General features: G+C 41.5%; 1 protein-coding gene and 1 long non-coding RNA gene across 7 annotated transcripts in view; one reads left to right on the top strand and one right to left on the bottom strand.

The window, feature by feature from the left end:
- Positions 1-18,133, bottom strand: part of Ctnnd2 (catenin (cadherin associated protein), delta 2) — an 856,811-nt gene that overhangs the window by 51,466 nt on the left and 787,212 nt on the right. For all 6 annotated transcript variants that reach the window (NM_008729.3, NM_001355502.2, XM_006520033.3 and 3 more), the window contains 2 exons: positions 10,913-11,123; positions 5,002-5,086 (listed from right to left, as the gene is read on the bottom strand). In NM_008729.3, coding sequence (NP_032755.2) covers positions 5,002-5,086; positions 10,913-11,123 — 296 coding nt within the window. The remainder of the gene's footprint in view (positions 1-5,001; positions 5,087-10,912; positions 11,124-18,133) is intronic.
- The window catches only part of 9630009A06Rik, a 33,431-nt gene continuing 26,453 nt past the window's right edge, over positions 11,156-18,133 (top strand). The window contains exons 1-2 of the long non-coding RNA XR_003951489.1: positions 11,156-15,316; positions 16,083-16,250. This is a non-coding gene — a long non-coding RNA (RIKEN cDNA 9630009A06 gene). The remainder of the gene's footprint in view (positions 15,317-16,082; positions 16,251-18,133) is intronic.

Here is an 18,133-nt window from a genome sequence, read left to right as displayed (position 1 = left end):
GAGTGGGTCCTAGACACATGCCCATCAGAGGCTATGAAGGGTCATTGATGGAGGTTGAGGAAAGTTCCCAGGTCGGATATGAGGTACAGAGGGATGGCTTTGTGTAACGACCTCCAGGGTTCTGTGCGCATGCCCAGAAAGAAGATGCTGCTGGTAAATCACACACTGCAGTTGACTACTGGAGGAGGTTATTTAATACTCTGGCAACTGTCAGGAACGGGAAGGTGGAATACAAACGGTCTACTATATCTGTGTGTGGGTGTGAAGTTTTGTGCATCTTGGGTCTGCCAAAAGTCTTGACAAGTAATCTACCTGAGGTCATGATGCCAGGAAATGGTAAGGTTGTGCCTTTGATGTTGGGCCATTTGATTCTGAGTCTATGCCATTTTTATTTCTACAAGTAATACGGCAAGGCTTTTAGGCAGGAATCTGCTGACAAAGTCATTGGCAGACATTCAGTGTCTAGCAGCAGGGAAGCACGGCCTCCCTTTGTCTCCTGTCTCATGGAAACCCGGAGCCCATATTCACTCAGGAAGGTTAACTCAGGGAAGACACGTGAACGGACTCGCATGCCCATGGCCATAAGTCACTGCAGTGGCAAAGGCTTACGCTACCCTGATGCATTAGAACTCAGAATGTCTGGCCACCTGGGTGTGACCTTCTGGAGACCTGAAGACAGAGATGAGAAATTGCACGTGCTCGGTGTGGCTTGGAGGCCCAAGTTGCAGATAAGGAGAAGTGTGTGTAGAGCTAACTGTAGCCACCCTGGAGTGGAATGCCGCTTTGATGGGCCAGGTTTGCCATCAGCACTAGGAATGTCTAAACAATAAAATGCCTGCTGGAGCTGACACTGCTTTTCTTCTGCCATGGAATTTTCAAAGGGGTCATGGCAATCACGTTTCTGGACGACCCTAGCAGCTGAATGTTGGCCCAGGCTGAGGTCTAGTTCCTTGGGTGTGAGTGGGAGCTTGGCAGCTTCTGCTCTTTGCCTATAGAGCTCTTTTTCCTGTTTGTCTGGGACAAGATGGGGGTGGGAGGGGGAGCCAATAAGCTTCACTAACACAGGAGAGATGCAGGGTAACATGAGAGACCAGAGGGCCCCTGCCTGATCACGTCCGTGGCAGGAGGAGGGGTCTATTTAGATAACTGAGTCCACTTTGTAGTGACTTTGTGTACATCCATGCTATTATTGGTGACTGCTCGTGGAAAGATCACCAAGAGTCACATAGAATTTTGGCAGTTATTTTTATATTTTGATGCCCTTCTCAAACGTTTATTTCCTGTTTCCCCAAGCCAACTATTCTAAGAGTCCTCAAACATGGTCAAACAGAAGCACTCATTTTGTCAGTCCCAAATTTCTACAAAGACAAGCACTTCACAAGATTCCGTGAATCTCACAATTTCCCTTACTTGCTTTGATGAACCATTCACTAGTTGTTCACAGAGAAGGGATTTTATAGGTCTGTGTAAGGTTAGCTAAACACCAGGGCTGTTTAGAACGCTGGTGCACTATGTAATGCTCCTGTGGTAAACGCTGAGTATTTTTCCTCAAGTGGATAATTCAGATGGGCTCCACTCTAGTTGAAGGTCCAGATAACGAGTGTATTTTGCGGGCACCAAATGCATCATGAATAAATCACAGTTTTGTTTTGTTTTGTTCAGAAACCACAGAGCCAAAGGATTCTAGCTGATTAAACGTATCTCTGAAAAATAAGACAGGTAAGCTAAAAGAAGTGCATGTCTGGCCTCTGGGCCTGGCTGTGCGTGAACTGATTTAGGTCTTGTGACTCAACTGAGATCCAAATTGGGTCTCAGACACCCCAATTTCTACCTCCCAGTCACATATTCCGTCTTATAATGCCCTTACCTCAAACTCTTAATTATAAAAAATTTAAATTCTTCAAGATTTAGCTCTATAATTTTTTCCCTTTGAGCCATGCTTCAAAACCTAATGTATACGATTCAGAACGTAATAGAGTTGCCAACCATTGCTCCACCCTCAGGCCCGCAGCCATGGCCTCCGTGTTGTAAGTTTTCCTTGGAGCCTTTCATTTAGTGACCTCTAATAGAATCTAATAAGTAGATCCGAAATGAGGATAATTAAAAGATATGGATCAGACAGCTTTTCGGTGGTGTATAAATTGTCAGTGAAGCACAGAACAGAAACTGGTCTCCCTGACGATTAAAGACAATGGGAGATGAAGAATAAACGGCCTTTTCGCAGGACTTTCAAAGGGGAAGTGATTTCGAATGCTCAGCCTTGTTATCCAGAGAGCGCGTGACATTGAGCCCAGAGGCGCCTGTTTCATTTCACAACTGTGTAATTTGGAAATGATTAAGAACAGCTCTTTCTCAACATTTTTTAATCATGGACCAACTAAAAACATCACATTGATTTCTCCAGCCCATCTTTCTCGAATGTGCTCATATGAAACACATTTTAAATCAGCTCAGCTCTTGAGGTTTAGCTCCATTAAATTCCTGTCAGCACACTCTTCTTTTTATGAAAATAGAAAGACAATTACGCTTTTTGAACTCTACTACCAACAAAGTAAAAACCAAACCAAACAACACCCCCCCACCACCAAACCCAACAACTCTCAAGTGAAAAGCTCACACTACCATTCCGTAAATAGCTTGAGAGCTTCTCAAAGCTGGGTTCCCACGGTGCACATAGCATGAGCAGGTGCACTGCAGAGGAGTGGGCGTGCCCTGGATGTGAGTGCAGGTGCATTGTGGGAGGCAGTGCCTCCTGGAGCTCCTATGGCCACTGGCTCGGAACCACCAGCTTCATTCCGTTTAAGGGTAATCGTCATGTCTGCCTATCTGTTTAACAGGATGACCTTTTCTGAGGGAGATTTCACTTGGCTTCTGGAGGAGCCCAAGAAGGAGCTAAGCATAAACCATGGAGGTTAGAATTTGATGCAAAACAGAAAAGAGCCCCCAAACGTTTGCTCATTTTAAAAAAGAAAACATTTAGCAACATTTATCACCAATCTGGAATATTCCCACACCTCATAGTTTTATGATCTAAGTGTCAAATTAAGTATACTATGTCTAGAAGCACAGGAAAACTTGAAAAGAGAAGTGTGTAAGTTGCATTTTATAATCTTAAAGTGCTTAAGGGGAGAAGGAGGGTCCTTGGGGAAATCTAAAAATAGACTAAAACATACAAGAGCCAGGTATTAAATATTTCACTTTCCACAGGCTTGGCGGTGACAAAAGGTGCCTCTGGCAAGAGGGCTCTTATGCCTTCTGATGTGAGACACTGTGTGTGACTTCATGTCCCTGCTCTAGAGGCTGGTGGCCTGCTAGGGCTGGTGGCATGGGATGCACACAGTGGTGCTGGCTTTCTTAGCAGGAGGCCACTTGGCTGGTGGATGGAAGCTACCCACCTTGACCAGCTCTGTTGTCTCCTTCTGAACTCTGGTCTCCTTCCTTATACATTTATGATGTTCTCCATCTCTACTTACTAGTGAGATTTAAATTCTCCACACATGCTCAACTAGGGGTCGCAAAATCAAAAGTCCTAGAAAATATTATTAATAGTGCCCACCTGGCCCCTAAATCACAAAGAAAATGTCAGCATCCTTTCTTCAGGGGAACTCAGCCTTGAGCTACAGAGCCAACATCTCCAGAAATGGACTTTCCAGGTTTTAGCCTTTGACCACATTGAGAGTGAAGATACTTTTAAATGCAAAATGGATTCCTGTTAGCCATTTGAGCCTACAGAATAAATGCCAACCTCCTGTGGTCCATGCGGGTCAGGAAGACCTTCATCTCCATCCTCTGGGCAACCTCTTCAGGGCCTAGGAACATGGAGCAGTGACTGCATCTTGCCTTTTTTTTTTTTTCAGCTGCCATGTTCTTGAATCCCTCAATTGTTCTTGAGTTATTTGGGTTTGTTTCCATGCTGTGTTCTCTTTGCAACTACTTGTTCAAACCTGTTGATGTTGTTAATTTTTTTCTCAAAATCCCTAAATTTATGACTTTTGGGTCTACTTTGGAATATGTGACCTCTGGAAAAAAATTTTTTTTTCTATAAAGTGAATTAATATTATTGAAAATATTGTTATCAGGCATTCAAAATAGCTAGAGGGGTGAATCTTGAGGTCTTTTTTCATCATGAAGAATGATACACGCTTAAGAGGATGATTGAGGTAAATATCTGAAGTGGGGCCAATAACCAATGGATGTATGTATTGAGCCAGCATGCTGTACTCTATAAATATGTATATTTATTATGTGTTAATTACAAAATGAAAGAGGAGGATGGAGAGGCATCTCACTAACTCCTCACTCTTCCAGGAACCTCAGCTCCTTCCTCAGCATCCTCATAATGACTCAAAATCTCCTCTAATTCTATACCCAGTAGACTAGCTGTCCTCAGCCCTCTGTGGTTTCCTGCATTCACATACATACCCACAGGCACACACATGCAAAATAAACAAACAAGTAAATAAGTAAATGAACATTTTAAAATAAAAGAAATCACAGGGCTAAGAAGATGGCTTAGCAGGCAAAAGTGCTTGGTGTGCAAGTCTAGAACCCACATAAAGATGGAAGGAGAGAACCAACTTTACAAGTTGTTCTGTGCACTGTGCACTGTGGCATATATATATATATATATATATATATATATATATATATATACACACACACACACACACATATATATATATATATATATATATAAAATCTTTCAGATACGTACACACATGTAATAATAATAATAATAAATACAAATTTTGAAAAAAATTATAGGCTCTAAGAGAATCGAAAGAGATCATTTGGTGTTGTCAGGATAGTGAGAGCCTTCTTGGTATCTTGGAATATGGATGAAAAATTTCTCCTTAGCATCCTGAAACTCTTGTTTCAGCTAAGGCTTTTTGACAAACACCTCCTATATATGGGATACTTCTTACTATGGTCACATCTGGCCCCTTTGGGCCCCACACCTGTGATCCCAGGATCCTCAGGTATAAGCAAAAGCAATCTTACCTTCTTGTAGAGACTCCTCAGATCGCGATACTGCCACATGCTGTTTAGGACCTGAGAAGCAGCCTTGACCACCTTTGGAGAGTGCCTGAGAAGGAAAAGGCAGGAAACACAGATGATGACCTGGAACCGCACTGTCTTGTCACCCTTTTGGTTTTTATCTTCAGTAAAGAATTATTTCCCTAGCCCCCAGTCTCCTTCTCAGCAACATGCCTGGAAAGGTTAACAGGCAGGCAGGCACTAGAGTTTGGCAAAGAACTTCCAAAACATAAACATAAGAACAGTGACAAGTAGGGAGCAGTAGAGTCTCTGTGATGGTTTGTGTATGCTTGGCTCAGGAAGTGGTAATATTAGAAGGTGTGGCCTTGTTGGAGTATGTGTGGAGAATGTCCATGAACAAGAATCTATGAAGCCTTGTATGCTCCTCAAGTCCTTTGGATCAAGGTCATAGGAACTTATGGTTTATTAATCTTTTCTCGGATTGCCTTTGCAAATGCTATGAAGGCACAACCTCTTACCTTTTGTTCAATGCCAATCTGTATGTCAAAACAGAGACTAGGTCAGTATAGCCATATTGATTCAACTCCCATCAGATTCTTGAAGTCCCTTTGACTGGTGCTTCTAAAGAAGCTTTTTAACTACTTGTAGATCTTAGTTCTAACAGAATGGTTTTACCACCAACTGCCTAATTCTGCCATGTACTGAGAATTTTGGTTTCTTTGAAAACCACAAAATTATTATGGGAATATGTTTTAGTTTTAATCCCAGGTGTGGGATATGATGCTGCTTCAGACTGTCCACAGCAGCTGACTATGATTTGCCTCAGGCTCTAGCAGAAGCGTGATTTTGCCAACTGCAGATAGTTTTTGTGGCTGTCTGATGTTTGGAATTCTGGGGACTTTTCAGAGGATAGATAAATGCTAGGGTCCCAAGAGGTGGGGTAGGTGGTTGGTTGGTTGCTGTTGGTCATGGTTTGTTAAGTACTCATGCACAAAGAAGAAAGAAGAAGAAATTAGATATCCTGACTGCAGAGATCAAATTTGCCCCAGGGAACTCAACAACTCTAATCAGCAGGACGTAGACTAAAGATAAAATTAGCCCCTTTTCCCCCCTATCCTTTTCCTCTCTCCTATCTAGTGTTAAGGGTTGAAAGGGTGGAAGAAAAGGGTTGGAGAAGGATAGAAGAATGAAAACCCCACAAAGTAGCAGATGTGGGCTACACTAGTGGCCACCGTTGATATGGTCTACCTTACAGGCCAGTTCCGTTTTTCCTGTGAGGAGTGAGATAGTTTTGGGGGTCCTATGGTCCTTTTCACATTTAGTCAATTAGCTGTCACTCTAGCAAGAAGAAAGAATGTGGCTATGTTTCCGTGCATACAACACTGTATCACACAAAACAAGGAGAAGGTATGATGTGGGCTGTAGGCTTGTGGTCCATGTGACTCCTGGTGTTGGGCAAGATGTTATAACTAATGAGGCCTCCAAAGCAGTGAACAGTCTAGAAGCTGACTGTTATGGATGACAGAGCCACTGAAAATAATCTCTGAAGTAAGACAAAATGTATTTGATTCTTACACACTTTTCTGTTGCCTTTTCCTAAAAGTCAGAGGACCAAGACACCTGCTATCAGAAAGTCTCTTCTAATCAAGACAGGGATGCTGTATCTGTGAAATTTCAACAATATGGCTACCTAAACCAGATCTACACAATGACACCAGGTGACAAGCCAATGTGGATGTGTGTGTGTGACTCTCATAAAGTTCCACTCCTAGATCAGGATCTATAGGCAATTAATGACTGTCAAGAGAGGAAGAATCAGTTTTCTTCAGGAACAAGTCCTCTGGTAAGTCATCCAATCTCAAGTGGTTAGTCCTAAACACATGCACATGAGACACTAAGTGTACTCATTAGAATATAGCCTCTCTCTCTCTCTCTCTCTCTCTCTCTCTCTCTGTCTCTCTCTCTCTCTCTCTCTCTCTCATACACACACACACACCCCAAAATAAACTATAAGAGTCTTAAGAGATCATGAACTTCAGAGGGAGTTGTAGAATTGGGAATTGGAAGTAGGAAAGAGCGGGTTGAATTGTTTAATGGAACTCATATGAAATCTCAAAAAATAAATAAAAATCATATTTTAAATAAAACAGCCCTTGAGATTCAAAGGAGGCAGATGGTAGATGGATTGGGGTAGGCTTGGATTTAAGAAGCAAAATAAACAAACATTTTGTGGACAGGCATTTTGTAATGAAATCATGGGCTATCAGGACATGGTGCATAGTCTAGCCGCTGTTTTTCTGGGTCTTCATGTTTGTAATTTATGTGAGCTAAGATTAAAGCTTCTCCATCCATTTATAGAAGAGCAGCAGTGACAGCTACTTATTTCTGAGGAAAAAGAAACAACTTTAGCTGTATTATAACAAAAAATGAAGTACTGTAAGTTTGATTTTCTCCATAATACATTAGTTACAAGGTACCATTTATTTTATTTTACTAAGATGAATGGAGGTTTAATTATTCTATAATTTATGGTAATATCATGTCCCCTGCTGTAGTGTTAAATCCCTGTAACTTAGAGAAATTTAGACCTTTTCACGAATATAGATTAGCGCCCCTCTTGGCCTTATATAATCAAGGTGAAACAAAGACTAAATGCTCTCATATTTACACCCACTACTTAGATATTTTTCTCTGGCAATGCCCAGGCAACCATGGAGAACATGATTAAAATTCAGGTAGTGGAGGTGTGGCTGACACACTTAGCATGAAAAATTCCTCCGACACAGTGTAAAATTTTTTTTTGTTGTTTTCAACTTCTTGCTTAGTTACAAAATAGAGACTGAATGTGTAATGAAAATGAGGTTAGCTTCTTAATTAAAATGCCTGTATGGCGTGGCATTGTTATAACTTGTGAGGGTCAAAAGGAACACTTCCCTTTTCTTAGTCTTTATGTTTGATCCTTCCACTAGGCTCCTGCCATAAAAATATCTACTTGAAACTCAGTAACTACCAACTGAAGGACCAGATCACTGAGTGTTCCTAAGTAATTATAGCTGGAGCCTGAGCCTCAGTACACAGGTCTCTACTGACAAGCCACAGTTCAGTCTGTAAATAGCTTCTCTGCCTTATGATAAAATACGACATATTCAACATGATTTCCCATATAACAGTTGAGGTCATGAAAATGCGTATGTGAAACAGATGGACATGATAGAATTCTCCAATGTGTGTTTAAAAATGATGTGAAAACAGTAAGCCGTCAGACTTCAAAATTGTGGAATCGGCTCCTGTAGGTGCTGATAGCAATCCCACAGTGCTTTGAGCTTCACGGGAGCTATCAGATCAGGAGTGGCTGAAGATGTCTGTCTGAATGTGTGATTCCTCAAAGCTATACAGCTCAGTCACAGAGAAGCAGAGCAGAACACTAGCTGACTTGACTGTCTTAGCAATACTATTCGGTGTGGCACCTCACTTGTCTGCTCTGTTCATATCACTACACAGTTAGGCTCGCATGCACATAGATGCAAATGCACAGACATTTTAGGACCACAGCCAGGCATATTTGTGTTCATTTCAGGGTTTTTGTTTGTTTGCCTTTTTTCATCTGTGTTTCCATGCTGTTTCAAAGAAAAATCATATTTGGGCTGAACTTTATTCTAGAAGCAAGTTTTTAAAGAGTAGCTTAGTGTGGGCATATTTGTGGCCCTTTTATAAGTTAAATGGAACGAACTGGTATTTCTACCATGTTAGTGATCCCCAGTTCAAAAGTTCTATTCCTGAAAACCTTTCCTGTTCTAATAAAGCATGCCTAGAGGTTCCTGTGGCTCTAAATCTAGCCGTCACCACTGGACTGATTCAGCAAGTACTCTGAGTTTATGCTAAGACTCAGGGCAATGCCCTCAACTACTTTTGCTTAGAAAGCAGTGATAAGCCATGGTAAACTAAAATGCAGGTAGGACATTTGAAGTTATGAACACCTTAGTTTGATCCTCTCATTGTCAGTAGATTCATATACAAGAGAGACACAGTGCATGGGGAAATGTAAGGGCTCACTGAGTGTGACCACTACAACTCAAAGAGACCTGAGTCACTTCATTTAACACCTGTTAGTAAAGTCACAACTCCAGGCTGTTATCAAAGAAAAAAAGGATAAAGGAACAATCAGATAAACCAAGTGATCATTCGTGAAGAAATGTTTAGTCAGCTTAAATGAAACGCATGAGACCATCTACGGATACAGAACATGTGCACATTATGGCAACCAATCCTGGGCCACATCTTGCAGGGCAATTTTCTGGGTTACCAACGAGGAATTGCTTTACTTCATAAATTATTGCTTCAAAAAACATCTTTTAAATAGTTTCACCAAATAGTTTTCTTTGGCCATAAGACTGACCACAGCATTTTTTTTTTCTCCTCAGGGCTCACTGGGTGCCACTCACTGCTGAGAGATACTCACAACTTAAGGGATTAGATCAATGACCAGCTACCCAGCCCAGCTTTCTTGCCTTTCAATTCAGAGAATGTTCTTTAACCTTGAGATGTCTCATAAATACAGGCAAACGGAGTGTTGCTTTCAACTGTGATTTTATTGTGCCATTAAGTTATATGCTTAAAAAAAAGTAACAAATATATATTGGCCTCACGACACTCAAGGTAAGTGAGCACTTCTCTTTCTAGAGAAATGCAGGTCTGGAGAAGCAATGTAGAGAATACTTTGTAGAGTCCTGGCTGTGAACTGTGGTGTTTTATATTCCTCTAGACAGAACATCACCAGTTGTACATAATTCAAGCTCCAACTCTGCACTGTACAATTGCCTGACTCCAGTGGGCTTCACTCCTTGACATAAGAACAGACTCAGATTTTACACTGCACTGCTGAATGAACATCCGATTTAAGGGTCTTGGGGTAATTAAACATCTCTCCCAAAACTTTTATAACACACTGCCAGTAACCTGGGTTAAATGAAATAAGGAGACGGAATTTCCAGAGTCTCAAGGAGTGTTCTTCACCATCTTCAATAACAAAGGAAAAATTTAATTATTTAGCATTTGGATGTAAAGGAATAGGACACAGGGGAAGAAAGGCAAGAAGTAGGCAGGGCTTTGATAATAAAAAGTTCATGTATTTAATCTTCCTTGATGACTCAGAGGGACTTCTAGAAGACAAGATTTAATTAAGAGCTGAGCAGGTTTCTGTAAAGAATGATATGCTAGCAGATATACTAGTACTCTGGGTGATAAAGGTTTTTTTCCTTTCGTTTCTGTTTTGTTTGTTTGTTTGTTTGTTTTCTTTTTGCATACAGTGAGATACCCTTGTTTCTTCAACCACAGGAAACATTCACACTTATGGGGATGATGCAGCAGCTTTGATACCAGGTCCCAAGTCTTCCCTCTTTCTGCTCCATTTGGCTAAAAGCTCTGCTTTTCTGCTCTTCTTCCACTTATCTTCTCAGATTTGATGATCACTGATTCTGGGGAGGGTCTCAGGACCTGCCTGCCTTCACTCTTAGGTTAGTAAGTGAGGGCATAGTAACTTGTTAAGTGGAATAACGTGCCAAGAATCTCACAGCAAGCGAAGGAGGAGACAAGATTAGATTTTAGTTCTTTCTGAGTCCATAGGAAGGATATAGAGAGAAGACTCCTGAACCAAAGGATGGGGGTCTAGTAACCCAGGGACTGGCAACCACAGATGAGGTTCAATGGCAGGGAGATAATGTCATGTATCCAGGCTAAGCTGGTTGGCTAGCCTAAGCAGAAGGAACTAGAATGCAGACTGGGACATGACGTCTACCTTAGCAATGCAAAGACAGTGTTGGCACTGACTTACTCCAATACAAAGACAATGTCACCTCCTGACTTACTTCAATGCAAAGACAAAGACAATGTTGTCCCCTCCCCCACCCAGACTTACTTGTCTCCTTTGCTTTTAGAGATGCCGACCAACTTCTCGATGCCACCAGCATCCCGTAAGGCCTTGGCATTCTCCATGTTCTTGGTGATCACTTCATGCAGGGTGCAGCACACGGCCGTCACGGTGTCATCTGACATGGCCTTGCTCCCCGAGTTGTTGCTGTTGTTCCCACCAGGAAGCCGGTGGACCAGGTCTCGCATGGCATACTTGCCTTTAGAAAAGAAAAAGAGAAGAAGGGAACAGTAAATTTAGGAAAGGTCAAGGTGGAGGAAGATGGATAATGGAGAGACGGGAAGAGAGGAGGAAAAGAGGATGCATGCAGACACTGGATGCATTTCAAATACATACATAGAAGGAACAGTAAAGGTGCCCGTCGATGGCCACTGGGTCCAGGATATCCTTACCACCACACTGTGTATGCTCAGGTCCTATATAAAGCAGCATGCATGCCTCCCACTTCACACTTTTAATAGTATTTTGAATATTTTTCTTACTTGATTCAGTATATATGCAGTGTGAATGCAGCTGATGCCGTATTATTAAAAGACAAAATCTGCATGTGATCAATAAATATATGTGAATATTAATCAAATAGTTTTCATATACTATTGGCTGATTCCTGCCTGAGGAACACAGTACAGAACCAATTGTACTTGCTCATGGGATAGGCCTAGGATCTGGGACTCTGTAGATGTATGATCGATTCTCTTTAGGAGTAACTTTATGCAAGAACAATAGGATACCCACTATTTAAAACCATTTCAAAGATTAGATGAGAAAACCCATAGAAAGGATTTATTCCGTGATCAAAAGAGATGACAGTCTCAATAGATGTCATGCTGATAGTCATAGAAGTAAAATGTATGGTGATGGACACAACTAAGAGAGATTGGGATCTGTAATTTTTTTATTATTAAATTTATATATTTATTCACTTTACAACCCAGTACCAACCCTTTCTCTCCTCTCAGTACCCCCTTAAGCAAGTCCTCCCCTCATTCTATCTTCTCTTTTGAAGGGGAAGCCCCCCTCTGGGGGTCAACCCCCCCTCCAACATCAAGGCACATCTGCTCCCATTGAGACCAGACAAAGCTGTCTAGTTAGGGGCAAGGGATCCACAGGCAGGTAGGCAACAGGTTCAGGGACAGCTACTGCTCTAGTTGTGGAAGGATAAGGATAGAAACCCACCCCAAAAACCTTTAACACAAAATGTGACTTGCCTACAAGATGTTCGGGGACAAAGATAGAACAGAGAGAATGGGAATGGCCAACCAATGACTGCCCCAAATTAAGACCCATCCTATGGGCAAGAACCAAGGCCTGACACTATTAATGGCACTCTGTTATGCTTGCAGACTGGAACCTAGCATAACTGTCTTCTGAGTGGCTCTACCCAGCAGCCAATGGACACAGATGCAGTGACTCACATCCAAACATTAGATGGAGCTTGAGGAGCCTTAAGGAAGAGTTAAAAGAAGGAGGACTAAGGGACCTGAACAGGACAGGGACCCTACGGGGGGGGGGCTCCCAGAGACTGTACCACCATCAAAGAGGAAGCAGAGGCTGGATCTAAGGCCCCCTTGTTCATATGTAGCAGATGAGCAGCTTGGTTGTCACATAGGTCTCCCAACAACTGGGATCTGTACAATTTAACAGCAGTTGGATCACAAGCGGGGAGGCGACCTTGACAAATAGTTGAATGAGGTATCCTGTGCTCTCTGGTAGCCTTGTCTTTTCTATGAACTTTTATTGCATGGTTCTGTAGCACAGCATTCATTAACCTGGCATGTTTTTCTTTGTGTGAAAAATAAAATAAAACCCTGATCTGCATCCTTAATTCATTTTAACATCACTAATCTTGCCTCTTCCAATGATCAAGGTACTTACAGTGACAGATTTATGGAGTGTATTTAGACTACAAAGCGCTTTAGACATGACCAACAGGCCAGCAAGACAATTAATGTGTCTCACCCCCTGCTTCCAATTCTGTTCCTTTAATTTACTTCTGGAGGTAAACAAGAGCCTGCAGCAAAGTTGTCTGTCTCTAAATTTTGGGGGGCTGGAATTGGCAAATAGTCCAAGTTATGTCCCTTACATACCTCCCATCCCCCAACTAGACATATGTAGCCTAATACATATTAGGCTCATGTAGTTACATGAAATAATTTACCTGCAACATGCCTCTGACTGACTCCTTCTTCTGCTGACAAAGTGTCTAGCAAGTAGCAACATAGGGCAGGAGAAAGAATCCCATGGAAATAGGCTATATCTTAGCTCCAGGCAGTAATAAATAAAACACAGGGCTCTGTAATATGATATTTTGATATCTGCTCTTATCCTTATTTTAGCGGCTTATTTTAGCATGGACAGAAAATGCTGATGGTTAAATTACGGAAATAGAAGAGTGTCTGCATTCAGTTGATGACAGTAAAGGAGGTGTCTGACAGAAGTGCTTTGACTCAAAACCCCCAAATGTGGCAGATTTATTCTCTAATGGCGGCATTCAAAGTTTTTAGAGAGGGTGCTTTGAATGTGGATAGTCCTTGGAGCAAATTGCTTGATTTATTGATCATTAAATCGATGCAGTTCTCATGACGAGTTTGCTGCCGTTGAGCTGAGCATGCCTGTGATTCTATCTAAAGCCACCGGAAGTCAAATCTGTCGACCACTGTGAGAAGAGGGACATGTCCTTTCCACCTGCCTCTGTACAGGAAGTGAGAGAAGGAGGAAGTCCTGACAGCGGGATTGAGAGAAACGTTGTTGAGTATGTGGGACACTCACACTTACATTGAATGTGGAAGACTGGTCTGGAGACCTCCATATTGGCAAGGGTTGAAAGCAAAAAATATTGAAAGAAGAGAACTACTTGCAAAATTTCTTAGTTTTTTTTTTTTTTTCTGTTCTGACTTAAAACAATTACAGGGGCAAAGTTATAATAGCTTAGTTAGAAGAGTGCTTGTTTATCACACCTGAAGCAGGAAATCCTAGTTTGATGTCTAGCACTTGGGAGGAGGGGCCAGAAGGATCAAAACCTCAAGGTCATCCATCCTTGCAAACATAGAAAGCTTGAAACCAGCCTAGAGGACTTGAGACCTTATCTCTAAATATGCCATCAATCAATCAATCAATCAATCAATCAATACATCTATATTGGAATATGTGTGTGTGTTTTCTTCATAGCTTTTGATTTATACAAGACACAACTGTTCTGTAATCTTCATGAGAATAGGATTCCACCCCACTGGCAGGCAGCTTTCCATTCAACTCTGTAAGTCATGCCATGTGCCCAACATAAACAACACCAGGAGTCACTGTTGCTGGAACCTCATCGGAACCATTTTGTTCCCAGCATACAGCACACAGATCCTTATTGGGCTGCTAGGGGTTCATCTCAAGTTATCAGAGCTGACCTACACTTTTAACTAGCCAAGTGAAGAAGCCGATCAAGTGCGACCACTCCCAGGTAAGGACCACTTGGTTGACTTTGCTGGTTACTTTGATAACATAATGCTCTTTCAATGTCTTTGTTTCTGAGGTAAGAACAATTGAGGCCTTGTCTTACATCTGATTGGGCGGGAATACTATTGGTATGGGAAATTCGGGCAGTAGAAAAGCTTTTCAGCTCTTTCTGGTGTTTGGAAACTCAGGCTAATCAAGGGGGAAAGGGACATATGACCCACGGAATAATGACAGCCACAAGTGACCCTCTGCTCTGGGCTTGTAAGAGTAGTTTGGTGATGATAAAACTGGTTTGGCTTGAGGAGGTTGTGGAAGCCTTCTCACAGGAGGTGGACAGTCAGTTAAGAACCCTCTGTAAGCTGCGGGAGGGGCAAGGTCGGTTGGTATTTTATAGAGAGCATTTTGTTACATGAAAAGGCCAGTAAGATTGAAAGGGGAGAAACGTGGTCTTTTTCCTAATCAGGCTCTCTGACCTGGGTTCCTGTAGACACCATCAGCAGCACGACTCGAGCTAGCCTGTCTCTGAGTGCTCCACACTCCACAGCTGCTCTGACTCCCAGTGTTTCTGAACACTAGACAAAGCCATTCTTGTTATGCAGTAAGAGGAACACTGGTCCCCTCCCTTCTCCAAATCCCAGCTATTCTTTAGGGTCTGTGAGGTCTGAGAAGTCCATCTTTGTGTCAGAAACTGTGGGATAAGCTAAAGGGGGAGTGGGTCAAACATTTTCACAGTTTAATAGTATCAAGGAGATCGGATTGCTCATTTCTTTTCTCTTTAGTGATAGAAATCGACAGAGATACGTGGTTCTAGGGCCTCTTCTTAGAGAGGATGTGGCAGCAGATGGAGATCCTCTTTCTTGGAACTGGAGAGGAAACAGCTTGGAAGTTCTGCAGGAGCCAGAGACCTAATGGGTACCTGGAGTGCAGCAGCATGGACTGGCAGAGGTGAGCAGTATGCCCACTTGTGTTTGTGCATGAAATGTTACAATGTGTGTGTATACATATACACATATATGTAATTATATATTCATATTTTCATATATGTCAGGTTGTAATATATTACAGTTAAGGGACTGAAAGAATCCAATAACAGTATAGTCTCAGACTACTTTAAGTTGCTCTCTTGAAGAAAAAATATTTTCCCAAAAAACCTTTTACAAAAGAGAAATGCAGAAATGTTTCCCAATGAGTAAATAATCAGTCACACATGCCACGTGAAAAATGAGAATCAAGAGTACAAGCTGCTGGGCTGGCTAAGGCGAGGGAGGGCATGTTACTTTAAAGACTTAAAGAGGTTTCAGCATTCTTCCCCTAAGGTGCAAAGAGAGGCTGTGCATTTTCAGGCTTCTTGCTTAGTGGGATCTATCTTATGCAGGTTCCTATTTATTTCTTCATGTGAGTATTAAGAGAGACATTGTAAACTTCCACTTCCAGTCTTACTAATCTGACTGTTTATTTAAAATGGTATGAACTAATAGGGTGTTTAGGTTGAAATTTAATGACTGGAGTATTACAAAGTGTTTTTTTAAAATTATTTTGTTATAAAAAATAATTGTGCAGATTCTGTAAACTAACTTACTCCATTTGACCAATTCTAAAGTCTGTTTTAGAGAAAGTACTGGTCACTAAAGACAAATGCACACCAAACGTCAATACACTTGGTGATGTAGACTGTGTTGCTCTCAGTATGCACATTCATGTTCCCCTTCAGGAGGCACAAGAAAGACGAGTATCATCGAAAGAGGCAGTGCCAGTGGAACCCGAGGAACACAGACAGCCTCCTGGACTCTCATTGGTCTCCAGGAATAAAAACTCAGGCGCTTGTCTTCTAGTCTCTTCTCAGCCAGTGAGGAGAAAGAACACTGGACAAATGCTATAGGTGACTGGTTTAAATTAATATTTATCACAGGACCCGTGTGCACGCGCGTGCGCATGCACACACACTCACACACACATACACACACATACAAGGAAAGTCTAACACCGGGAGAGGTGTTTTTGCTATTGTTACTGCTACTGTTTTATTTTAAACATTATCACTCGGAAGCAAGCAAGCTTTACTGTCTTCAGTCACTCAGGGCTAACATTTATATCTTGTGTCCTTTAAGACCTGTTTTTGAAACTGCTTTCTCTAAATCCCACAGTCAAGCTTGTAACATGCAATCAATCAATCAATCAATCAATCAAATAAATAAATAATTTAAATGTAAACCATTTTTGGAGTTTCCTAGACACCAAAATATGTTCTACTTTACCACAGGGAATATAGGATGCAAAAGTTTAGATATGTACAGCATTTTGCAGATTTTTATGTGACAACATTTATGGTGATAATTGTCCTGCTTTAAAAAAATATATATAACAGAGGAATTGAGTTTGACAGCTCACATCCTGCATCTTAGTCCTGGGAGACTGATGTGAAGTTAGAGGCCAGGCTGAAGCTTAGAGTGAGACTGTATATAACGGTAATGATGATGATGATGATGATGAAGGTGATGGTTTGACAAATGAACAAAAGCAGAACTCAATTCCAGTTTAGCTGTGTCAGGTACCCTCATCTTAACCAGGTGTCAGCAGTAACTGACAGTGTTTCAGAGAGATGTTTGTTCCCCTTCATTTAAAGGATGGGACGATGATGATGGCCTGCCCTTTAAAACAATGGCTTGAGAGCTACTTCCTGTGGTGGTAACTGTGACATACACTTGTATGGATGAGCTGAAGAGGGCTTGGAGCTTTCTCACTCCGTCTTTGTGTCTAGAGCAGGGGTTCTCAACCCTCCCAATGCTGTGACCCTTTGATATGGTTCCTCATGTGACCAACCCTAAAGTTATTTTCATTGCTACTTTATAACTGTAATTTTGCTAATGTTATGAATTTCCATGTATTTCGATGGCCTTAGGCAACCCCTGTGAAAAGGTTTTCCAAGCTCCACAGGTTGAGAACCACTGGTGTAGAGGGTGCTTGCTCTCATGAGAGTCACTACCTAACTCCTGTGGTAGGACACTTGTCAGAGCCTTGGTATTACTGGTCAGAATGGGTATACAACCACAGATGCCCAGTTTTACTGCCAGTAAGGAATTTCTGATCTTCTTGTAAGCTTGATGCTTACTTAGACCCCTTCTAAAGTCTCAGCTCAGCCACAGTGTCCCTTTTTGAAGCATCAAGGTAGAAGTCTGCTTATAGGCTGCTCACACTTGGTGTGATAAACACCAGGCTGTTGCTCAGTCCCTCTTGTGAAAATTAACGTCATCAACAACACAGTGAGGATGTCGGGATTCTCACAGCTCATTCAGTTTCCAATCAGATCACTCTGAGAAGCTGGATGGTTTGCTAATCCAAGGCCAATAAAATAAAGATTTATGAGCAATGAATGAATCACATGTGATTAAATGAAACACATATAGCTATTGTTGACATTACATTTCAAATTAAGCTCATTATAAAGGCCTCCTTCCTACTTCCTCTGTGCTTAGTTTATTGCCTTTTTCACAGGGTGAGCTGGAAAATCTGAATGACGAGTTCAGATTCTTCAAATGGAACCCTCTTATAATGCATCCTTTAGAATCTATTGAAAAGATCCTCCTGAAAGTTCTTAAAATACATGATAAGACGAAAGATTGCTAGCAAAGACTACTACTACTATGCTTGGAAATGTAACAATATACATTGATCAATCTGGGATGGATATATATATATATATATATATATATATATATATATATACATACACACATATACATATATATGCACACACATACACAC

Source organism: Mus musculus, chromosome 15, assembly GCF_000001635.26.
Source record: "Mus musculus strain C57BL/6J chromosome 15, GRCm38.p6 C57BL/6J".
Taxonomy (NCBI): Eukaryota; Metazoa; Chordata; class Mammalia; order Rodentia; family Muridae; genus Mus; species Mus musculus.
This window is presented reverse-complemented; position numbering and strand designations above follow the sequence as displayed.